The sequence below is a fragment of the Mus caroli genome, unplaced genomic scaffold (genome assembly GCF_978045245.1).
Source record: "Mus caroli unplaced genomic scaffold, Mus_caroli_1 scaffold_20, whole genome shotgun sequence".
NCBI classification, from domain to species: Eukaryota; Metazoa; Chordata; class Mammalia; order Rodentia; family Muridae; genus Mus; species Mus caroli.
The window spans coordinates 54,508,488-54,518,875 of NW_028227275.1; the positions used below are offsets into that span (position 1 = coordinate 54,508,488).

Here is a 10,388-nt window from a genome sequence, read left to right on the forward strand (position 1 = left end):
GGGTGGCCAGTTGCCTCCACCCACAGCACACATGAAAGACTCATACATTCAAGGTTGCATTTATTTTTTAAAAATGTTGAAAAATAAACCCATGTCTGTGTAAGTCCCCAACCCTTCTTTCTCCAAGCTTTTGGGGGTGGACAAAGTGGGTCTCCTCACAGCTACCCAACATTCTTCCCACCAGGTTTCTGCCATCCCCACCCCAATTCCCTTCCACTGCACCTGACTTATTGCTAAAAAGAAGGAAAGGTGAATGAGGCCAGCTAACATCCTGTCCTCTTCCCCCATCCCCCAGGCTAAAGTCACTACCCCCACACAAAGGGTAGGCCCAGAGGCCAAGCCCTCTGCAGGCAGGCAGGCAAGGAGGCAGCCATTCCAGTCACAGCCAGGAAGCAAGAGTCCCTGCAGGCCCTGAGATCTAGCCCCTGGCTGGGGGTTTACAAGCTCAGCTGCCAGGAACACATGCAGAACCCACAGGTCCAAGCTGTGCCAACTGGCAGCTTTGGGTATTTGAAAGACCTGGCAAGAGCCCTAGTCCCTTCTGTCCTTAGTGCTGCCAGAGAGATCCAGCCAAGGGGTTCAGGAGCCTCTGGGCAATGGAGGAATCAGGCTCAAAGTGAGGGTGCAGGGGGCTCCAAAGGAGCTCCAACCAGAGTAGGTGGAGGCTGAGGACCAGGGCGGGCACTGTGGCGAGAGGCAGCCAGGGCAGGGCGGATGAGCGGTGGTGGAGGCTGGTTGGGGGCCAGCCGAGGCTGCAGGAAGCGGCCCTGCTGCAGGGGAGGCGGCTGGCGGAGCAATGTGGGAGCTGTGGGCAGAGGTGGCCTCAGCAGCGGGGGTGGCTGGGAAAGCGAGGTGGGCGGTGGAGGTGGGGGCGGTGCAGGGGGTACTGATCGGGGTACTGATGTTGAGACAGATGTAATCTGGACCTGAGGGGAGAGAAAAGGGTGAGGAGACTGCTCCTGCACACTCATCCTTAGAGACTCACCTCTCCTCCCTGGAGACTCACCCCTGCTTCTCACCTCATCATCTTCTTCTAGGGCTGTGGCTGGTACAGGAGCCCCACGCCTGGCCTCTTCCGTGGGGACAGGAGCTGCAGGGGTCCCATCCTGCTCAGCCTCCCATTCCTGCAGCACCTCTTCCAGGTTGAAGCGGCGACGATAGCTCACAAAGAAGGTCTTCACTTGGGTCAGAGTCTTGTTCCCAATCACCTCTGCAATAGCCCCAAAGTCTTTGCCATATCTACGAATAGCTGCAAGGGTCAAAAAAGGCATCAAGACTGTAAATGTACCTCAGAACCGTTTGCTTCCCCTCATTCTCAGCTCCTGGAAAGGTTAAAGGTCTCTAGGGTTCTTGGGACTCGCCATGGCCTGACCCACCTTGAACAGCCAGAAGTTGCTCATCAGTGGTCCAGCGGGAGTTGAACTTGGTATTAGCCTGGAAAGCAAGGAATATAAATAACCATTAAACTAAACTAAAAATATGCAAAGGGAGGGAGGGAGGGGATGGAGAGATGGTCCAGCAGAGGTAAGAGCACTGACAGCTCCAGCAGACTAACCGCCACCTAAAACCTAGGGTATCTGGTGCCCTCTTCTGGCCTCCATGGGCAGTGAGTATATATGTGGGGCACTTACAAAGATATAGAGAAACACTAATACAGGAGACAAAAAAATAGTCTCAGCTGATAAAGGTTTCTGCCACTAAGCCTGTTTGTTTGCGGATCCCCAAGGTCCACAACACAGGCTGCGCAGTAGTGGTGCATGCCTTTAATCCCAGCACTTGGCAGAGGCAGGAGGATCTCTGAGTCCAAGGCCAGCCTGGTCTACAGAGTTGAGTTCCAGGACAGCAAGGACCACCCAGAGAAACCCTGTCACAAAAAACAGAACTCCTCCAAGTTATTCTCTGACCCCCACATAAGCACTAAGGCTGTCTGTCACCACCTCACCCCATCCGACCCCACTGCACCATAGTTAATAAATGTGAAAAGGTGTTTGCTTCCTACGCCGACTCCCCTCCCCATTCCGGTCTTGCCTCTGAGGAAACCCCCCTTTTGTACCCAAGTAAACAGAAGAGCCTTACCTCAGGGGGGCGGAGAGGGTCAATGCCGCCCTCCAGTGCTTGGCGGAGGCTGCTATTGGTCTGCTTCATGCTCTGGACCTACAAAGGCCAAAAAGGCAAGCAGAGCATGCACCTCTGCATCCCATGAAGGCCAGCACCACCCAACCCACCACCACCCTGCCCACCCAACCTTGGGACACTGCCAATTCAGCCCTGGTGATGACAGGGTTTGGTTTGGTTTTGGTATTTTGGTTTTTTTGAAGGACCCACAGCCTCAAACTTGTTATAGAGCAGAGACTGGCCTTGAACTCCTCTAATTCTCCTGCCTCTGCCTCCCAAGTACTGGAATTACAGTGACTGTACAGCACCCAGCTTTATATTTGAGATCAGGTCTTGCTTGGGGCTTGCAGAAGACAGAGGGACAAGACAGGCAGGTAAAAGTGCTTGCCACAAAGTCCAGAGACTTGAGTTTGATCCTCAGAACAACTTACATAAAGGCAGAAAGGAAGAACTGGATGAGGACCGTGGCATACATGCTGATAGACACATTATACATGCATGCATACACACATCATGCATGCATGTACCTGGCATACCTTTTCTTGCCACCAATTCTGAACTGAGTTTGATCCCCAGTACCTACCTACTAGAAAGAACCAACTCCCACAGATCATCTGACTTCTACACCATGGCATGGGTGAGCCCCTCCCCCCCCCACCCAAACACACACAAAATAACAAAAAAATGAGATAGTGTATTCCTAGATAGCAGTGTATCCTCAGATAGCCTCAAATTCACTATGTAGCCAAGGATAGTCTCCTGGGTTTTTTTTGGTTTTGGGGGGTTTTTTTGTTGTTTTGTTTTGTTTTTTTTTTTTTTTTTGGTTTTTCGAGACAGGGTTTCTCTGTGTAGCCCTGGCTGTCCTGGCACTCACTTTGTAGACCAGGCTGGCCTCAGAAATCCGCCTGCCTCTGCCTCCCGAGTGCTGGATTAAAGGCGTGCGCCACCACGCCCAGCTTGTTTTGGTTTTTGGGACAGGGTTTCTCCATGTGGCCCTGGCTGGCTGTCCTGGAACTCACTCTGTAGACCAGGTTAGCCTGGAACTCTGAAATCCACCTGCCTCTGCCTCCCAAGTGCTGGGATTAAAGGCGTGCGCCACAACCGGCCGGCCAAGGATAGTCTATGTTTAATGCCTAGAAGAGCTAGAGAATAGCTCAGTGGGTAGTGTTTGTCTGGTATGCACAGTACCCAGCACTGCATCAACAGGACAGGATGCTAATGCCTGTAATACCAGCCCTTGGAGGGTAGAAGAAAGTCAGGAACTCAAGCTTACCCTCTATTACAGCACAAATCTGAGTCTGGCCTGGGATATATCAATCCCTGTTCCCATTCCAGAAAAAATGCCAGGGAGCTGGCCAGACAGGCAGGTAAAAGTGCTTGCCAAAAAGCCTGAAGACTTGTATTTGATTCCCAGAACTCATGTAAAGGTAGAGAGAACCACAGGAGCTATGGCACATGCGCAAACACACACACACACACACACACACACACACACACACAGAGCAGAAAATAATGTCAAGTTAAGTCCCTGACAATGGAACAGAGCCAGGCTTGACACTGCACCATTCCCCTTATACCTATGCTGTCCCACACAGGAACCGATGACCCCCTCTGCATGGTTCCCTTTCCTTGGGTCCCCACCTGGCGCTTAAGAGAGATGAGCTGTGAGTCAAGACCTCGGAGTGTGAGGTTAGCAAGGTCTGGGCTTCCCGATACTGCAGTGAGGCCTTCAGGACTCAGGTACATGCCCTTGGGCGGACGTCTCCGAGTTCGAAGTGGGTGGTGGCGATACTGAGATATCTGAACCTCCTTCTTCCCAGGACCAGGCCGTGCGTTCAGAGGTCTGGATGGCAGAGGCTGAAGGGAGATAATATCATGTGCAGTCCAAGGACAAGCTGAGGGGCGGGCAGGGCAGGGCAGAGCAGCTAGGGACCTCACCTCTCGCTTGGGGTCCCCAGTATCCGGTTCCCCCTCACTCATAGCTCCTCGTCCCTCTTCTAGCTCATCACTGCTGACACAGAGCCAAACAGAAAATGAGGGAAGGCCCAACCCAGAATACTGTCAGCCCCCTCCCCCCTTCCCGGTGCCAGCAACCCCCACCCCCACCCCCACCTGTCTTCTTTGTCCTTGCGGCCACCCAGCCGCCTGGCCTGCCTGTCCATCACACTAGTTCGACTTCGGGTCTTCTTCCAAGAGTAGTAATACTTCACCAGGCTGGGAATCACCTTGTCAGGTAGCTGGGGAGGCAAGGCCAGAGACAGGAGGCCACCTGAGACTCTGGCCCCAGGTAAGCTGTTTGGGACTCAAGGGCTGAGGAGCATTCAAGGGGCCATGAACATAGGCGTACCATCTGCTGGATCCGCTGGAAGCACTTGCCATGGAACCCAAAGGCCTGTTCAAACAGCACCTTGTCCTCCACCGTCCACTCATCAGGGAAGGGAGTGAAGTTGGCTAGGTCAGCCAGTGATTTCTCCACGTCGTGTTTATGCCACAGAAGCATGCCGAGTGCCTGGTCCAGGACAGAAGCCACTCAGGTTCTGCCACGGCAGCACTGCACTGCCTGGTGGGCCCCACTCCCATCCCTCAGGGCCCCCACACACCTGCTCAATGTTATAGCCATGCTTCTCCTTGGCCATTGCAATGTACTTGTCAACTGCAGGGGGAAAGAGGAGGGTCACATGGAAGCCCCACAGTAAAGACCACTCGTCGGCCCACAACCCCCTATCAGACTTCCATGTTAGTGGGACTAACAGCTCATTTCTTTTTTGTTTTTTGGGGTTTTTTGTTTTGTTTTTTCAAGACAGGGCTTCTCTGTATAGTCCTGGATGTCCTGGAACTCACTTTGTAGACCAGGCTGGCCTCGATCGAACTCAGAAATCTGCCTGCCTCTGCCTCCCAAGTGCTGGGATTAAAGGCGACCGCCCGGCAACAGCTCACTTCTAAGGAAGAGCTGGCCTTAGGAGGACAGGAGCTAAAACCCTGTTCCTGAGACTGAACGTGACCTGGGCCCAGCGCACTCACGTTTGGCATCTGATACACAGTGGTTGGGGGACCACACCAGCATTCCCTTCAGCTCCTTGTTGCTATAGCGTGCAGGGCTCTCTGAAAAGATGAGCAGAATTAAACTGGTGGCACTCACAGAAACAGGAGACCACTGAGCAACACAGTCAAGCGGGGAGGTGAGGCCCAGAAGGGAAGGAGGAGCTGAGACCCAGACAGGAAGGCAGAGCAGGAAAAGTAACAGTGCCACGGGGCCACCCACCCCGCCCACCGCCTGTCCCTCAAGCAGGAGTCAGCCAAGAGTTCCCAGGTGGGGCTGCAGGCCAAGCCATCAGCCTCCACCCCTCCCTGCCGCCCTCCCTCCCTCCATGTCTGTCCTGCCACTCACCAGGCTTGCACTCCGGAATTACTGCTTGGTAATTGGTTCCAACTCGGATCATGCTGTCTGTGGAGCCAGGGGAGGCAGTCAAGACTCCAGGGAAGTAGGGGGAGGATATAGTGAGGGGAGGTAGCTGATCTGGAGTTCTCCTTCCTGACCACTCAGGGACCCCCCACCATACAGGAGACTCACTTTTCCTTGATAGTGCCCCCAGCTACCCTCTGATAGAAGGGACTAGGAGAGTCATATACCCTGCCTAGTCATGGCCATGGGGGGAAGGGGAGGTTAAGAGGACACTTTTAAAGCCCAGGCCAGAGCAAAGTGCTTTGTTCTGGCTGGGGGTGGGAGCTTGGAGGGCTGCCCCTAGATCTGGACCACAGCCTTGCAGAGAGCTCGGGGCTCCTCCCCACATGAGCTTCACAGCTCCGCATGGAGGTGTCTTCCCAGTACCTGGTCCAATCAGACCTCAGTCCCCTGCAAGGCTGCAAGGTATGAGGACCCAATCCATCCAAGTGAGGCATCCTAAGCTCCCTCAGCGACTGAGGGCAAAGGGGAGGTGGGTGGTCAAGGGCCCAGCCTGTAGATTTCCTGTGCCGGCAACACCAGGCACGAGAAGGCTGAGGTTGCAATCCAGGAGAGGCAGAAACCATCTGTGGTTCGCAACTCTCCCCCCCCCCCCCAACCTTCCATGATCCCTCCCCGGATCAGCGCGCCTTTAACCCTAGGCCACCAGGCTCACCATGAGAGTGCTCCTCCTCGCTGCTGTCATCCTCCGAGTGCGGCTGTCCGCCGTTGGGTGCCGTCTTGGCCCGACTTCGGGACAAGATCCCGGAGCCCGCACTGGGCTTCTCCATTACTGAGGGCATTACCCTACCCGGCAGCCCCGAGGGGCACGGGATCCTTTGGAGAGCGCAGGAGCTTGCCGCGCTTGCCTCGAGTGCTGCGCCCGGCCCGGCCTGGAGGGGTCGCCACTGAGGCTACGAGAGGCAGGAGGTCAGCGTGGCTAGGGTCCGGGAGGTCGGGGCCCCGGAGGGCAGCCCTAACGCTCACTGCGACCCCCACGGGCGAGGACGGCAGAAAAGTTTGTGAAGTGGGGGTACGGGGGAGACGGCGCGGCCGGGGGCACGCTCGCTCCGTGCGCCCCTCGGGGCTGGCTCTCCCCCGGGGAGAGTCGGGGCGCGTTGCCCTCGGGGAGCCCCGGAGCCCCGCCGCGCGCCTGCCCACGCTGTTTGGCCAGCAAGGGCTACCGCGCAGTGGCCGCCGCAGCTGACTCCGCGCCCCTCGGCTGCGCTGAGGATGCCCCGATCCCCAACGGAGGTAACCCTGCCCGACCCGACCCCACGGCAAGCACGCCAGCCGGCTGGAGCCCCGGCGGCAGGACGGCGCGCACGGCGTGCGGGGCTGGAGCAGAGTTGCCGGGAGGCGGGCGGAGCGCAGCCGCGGGCGCCGCCTCGCACCCTCCCCGGCGCGCTCGCTCGCCCCGCCGCGCTCGCGCTACCGCCGCTCGCTCGCCCGCTCTCCGCCGCCGCTCGCTCCTCGCGCACACAATGAAGCTGCTGGCAGGGAAGTAGTGCCGGCTGCGGCCTCAGCACCCCTCCCCCAGCCGATGCCTCCGCCAGCTGAACATCTGGCCCTGGGGTGGGAGGGAGGGCCCGGGGGGCGGGGCCTGGGGCCGGGGCTAGACCTCCAGGGGGTGGGGTCAGGACCGGAATGGGGCGCACGTACCCCCCCCCAGGGAGCACCCTTGGTGTCTCTGAGTTCTCAGACTTGGCCCTTTTGGGTAGACCCCAGTGCCCCCCAGGAGAAGCCCGGGGTCAGCCCCACCCACAAGCACACCGGTTCCACACACTACTGGGCTCTGGTTACTGTGGCCTGCCCCGGGGGCCCAGAGGCCGCCTGTCCGACCGCCCGGGTGGAGCCCAGCTTTTCCTTCCATTTCCCTTCCTGCCAAGGAACTCCCTGCCCCCCCTTCCGCAGGGAGAACCCCCCTTCATGCGCCCTTGGGGGCCAAAGCGGATGGGAGGCCGGACAGGCGCAAGATGAATTTCTTCAAGAGCCACTGGGCTATAACCTGACTTCTGCTAGGTCTGTGGGTCCCCAGGGGTCACCCTAGTGTCTTTCAACTGCTGCAGTCTGCACCCAAAACTGTAGTATCAAAGATTGAGGAATGAGTATGAAAGGTATAGGGCAAGTTCTGGGCTGAAAGGGGCGAGCTCCTCACTGGGTTCACTGTCACCCCAGCTGGAAGCAGCATCCCCCCTCCCCCCGGACAGGCACAGGCAGAGTGACAGACAGGGAAGCGGGTTGGGAGGCACAGACGGAGTTGGGGGAGGGGGTGGGCAGAGACTTTCAAAGCCAGACCCAGCCACCCTGCCAGGCACACAAAGAGCCAGCGCACTCACCGGCAGCAGCTCGAAGCCTGTGAGCTGCGCCTGTGCCCGTCCCCGCCGCCTGGGGCACGTGCTGCAGCTCACACAGGCCGAAGCCCCCGCCCGCTGTCCCTCCCACGGGGAGCCCGTACTCCTGGACACGCCTCTACCCGGGCACACCCGCTATGCCCAGATCGAGCCGAGCCTGCACGCGCACCCTCCTCTCCCTTCCTTTCCTTGGCCACTCTGTAATCAGATTCCTAAATTTAGAAGCAGCCCTGGCCCCAACCGGGGATCCCTGCCCCCACCCACTGGCTGCGGCCGACCGGCCTGGGTCCTGTGGTCAGGCCACGACCTGGCTGGGGCATCCTGTTCCTGGGGGCTCTTTGCCTGCGGCCGGCAGAGTCAGACACGACCCCGCCTAACTTCAGCACTGTCCGGCCACATAGGGCCACCCAGTCAGCGGCCACGTTGCCCGCCACACCTTAGGCCAGGGTTATGGGGCCTTTTTTCCTCCCTTTAAATCATGAGCTGGGCACCAAGCCCCAGGGTGGGAAGATCTGGGACAAAGAAAGAAAAAAAAAAAAATGAACCAGAGGCAATCTGAGCTGAAGGGGTCTGTTCCAAGAGGCAAAGCGACTTTCAGTGGCCCCTAGAAATGAGTGGCAGAGAGCCAGACCTGTCCCCAATACCTGTACCTTATAGTGAGGTGCTCCTATGTCTGTCCCTTTGCCTAGCTAGCAACCATATTGTGCACACCACACTCTCCTATGATGGCGTCTTTCTTGCTTCTGGCACCCATTAGGCAAGGCTTCTATTGGGTCCCCCCTCCTCCACTTGCCTCCTTCCATAGGAGAACATAGGATCCCGGGTCAAGACCCCAGGCCTCAAGCATCAAGCTTAGTTCTTGTTTCTGTCCTCCAGGGCTGCCCCAGGTGCGCCAGCACAAGGCCTAGAGAGGATCCCAAGCCACGGGCTTCCCTTCCGTCTGGAGGCCACTTCTCCCACACACTGGGACCCAATATTGCTCTCACTTAGCCCTGGAGCCAGCCCCCCACCCCCACCCCCACACACCAAAGGAAGAGCCTGCTGTAGGGTGGGGGCAGGGTGGGGAGATTTTATTATTTATTTATTTATTTATTTATTTATTTATTTATTTATTTATTTTTGAGGTAAGAGGGCTGTCTGAGAGCCCTGATATAGTGAGCCTTCTGCCAAGGAGACACACAACACGGGAGGGGCACCAGAGTTTAAGGACAACTGTGGGGGCCACAGGGTGCAGAAGTGGCTGGTTTCGAGTGATGTATTTCACCCTCAAGCTGCAAGGGCGCAGGAGTGAGGCAAGGTCCCACCCCTCCCACCTGCTGCAGCCGCCCCCTCCCCAGCTGGCCCCCTCTTTTGTGAGAAGGCACACAAAGGACAAGGGGCCCCGGCCGGTCTGGCCATCTGCTCCTAGCAGCCTGGAGGCTCTTAAAGAGACAGCTCCCCCTCCCTTGCGGCCCTGGGACTGTGGGGTGTGGCTATGCCACAGAACCCAGTCCAGGCGGTACCCCAGGTCCCACCCACTCTAGTTCCCCAAGTCCTAAGGTCAGGAATCTTCTTCCCTCAGGCAAGGGGTGCAGAGGTGCCACGTGGCCAGGGATATGGGGTATGATAAGGGAGAGAGCCAGCCAGAGACCAGCCCCTCCTCTCATGCAGCCTGAGGAAGCTCAGAAGCAAGCAGCAAGAAGCTCACCTCCCTGAGGCCACCTGCAAGCCTGGCTAGAGCTCAGGTCTCCCGGGAGTGCTCTCCCGCCATTTTGACGGATGAGCTTCTACTCTTGGCCCACGGGGAGGGAAGGCGAACACGACAGCGCCCTGCCTTCTTAGGGATGCGAGCCAGGGCCCAGACTGCCTCACAGCAAGCCCAAGCCCACAGCCAGGCACATTTATCCCCTGTGCTCTTCCTGATGAGGGATATGGGGCCTTGCTTGGCCCCATACAGGTCTCTGCCTTTAGCTTGCCTCCCTTGCCTAGGCTCCTGGGCCCTCAGATCCCCAGGAAAGTCTGCTCTCGTCCAGGCAGGTCAGGGCATCTCATCGATTTACCACTTGGTTCACAGACACAAAACAAACGTGCTTGATAGCTCGTCATTGTCTTCACGGCTATGTTCTAAGAGTCTAGCATACAGCAGGCACTCAGCATTTGCTGAAGGAAACAGCGGACTTTGGGAGCTCACTGTCTTTCCCCTTAGCTGAGCTCCTGTGTGCTAGACCTGCTGAGCATCCTGCCTCCTCCCTCTTCAAGGTGAGGCAGAGGGACAAGGGTTGAGCAGGGATGCTGGGAAAGAAAAGGAAGGGTGACCTTGGGTGAGCCACCGGGCCTCCCCTCCTCTCAAAGGCGGGGGCAGCTCCAGCCAATCCCTAATCTGCCAGCCCTGCCAGACAGACTGGGACTGTCCGGAGCAGAGGCTGGAGGCTGGCTGCTGTGGTGTGGTGCCTGGGACCCTCGCCAGGCCCTCAGTGGACACAGCCAAGGGGCTAAAC

The 10,388-nt window shown here is 57.7% G+C and overlaps 1 protein-coding gene across 2 annotated transcripts; it reads right to left on the bottom strand.

Moving 5' to 3' along the window:
* Positions 1 to 49: 49 nt before the first annotated feature.
* Positions 50 to 7,974, bottom strand: Rcor2 (REST corepressor 2). Of its 2 annotated transcripts, XM_085834086.1 has the most exons (13): positions 7,897 to 7,974; positions 6,234 to 6,471; positions 5,504 to 5,587; positions 5,137 to 5,217; positions 4,716 to 4,768; positions 4,463 to 4,624; positions 4,228 to 4,352; positions 4,054 to 4,123; positions 3,757 to 3,972; positions 2,077 to 2,154; positions 1,377 to 1,434; positions 1,020 to 1,249; positions 50 to 926 (listed from the first exon to the last, which is right to left on the bottom strand). In XM_085834086.1, the coding sequence occupies exons 2-13, from the start codon at positions 6,358 to 6,360 to the stop codon at positions 612 to 614; spliced, it is 1,599 nt and encodes a 532-aa protein (XP_085690212.1). In that variant the 5' UTR covers positions 6,361 to 6,471; positions 7,897 to 7,974; the 3' UTR covers positions 50 to 611. The 2 variants fall into 2 exon arrangements, with proteins under 2 accessions (XP_085690212.1, XP_021007709.1); XM_021152050.3 differs by lacking the exon at positions 7,897 to 7,974 and having other exon boundaries at positions 5,504 to 5,560; positions 6,234 to 7,042.
* Between the last annotated feature and the right edge of the window lie 2,414 nt (positions 7,975 to 10,388).

Coding starts and splice junctions, on each gene's coding strand:
- Rcor2 (XM_085834086.1), bottom strand. CDS start 6,360: ATGCCCTCAGTAATGGAGAAGCCCAGTGCGGGCTCCGGGATCTTGTCC. Junction 5,588..6,233: donor CGAGGAGGAGCACTCTCATG/GTGAGCCTGGTG, acceptor ACTTCCCTGGAG/TCTTGACTGCCTCCCCTGGC. Junction 4,353..4,462: donor TCCAGCGGATCCAGCAGATG/GTACGCCTATGT, acceptor TTGCCTCCCCAG/CTACCTGACAAGGTGATTCC.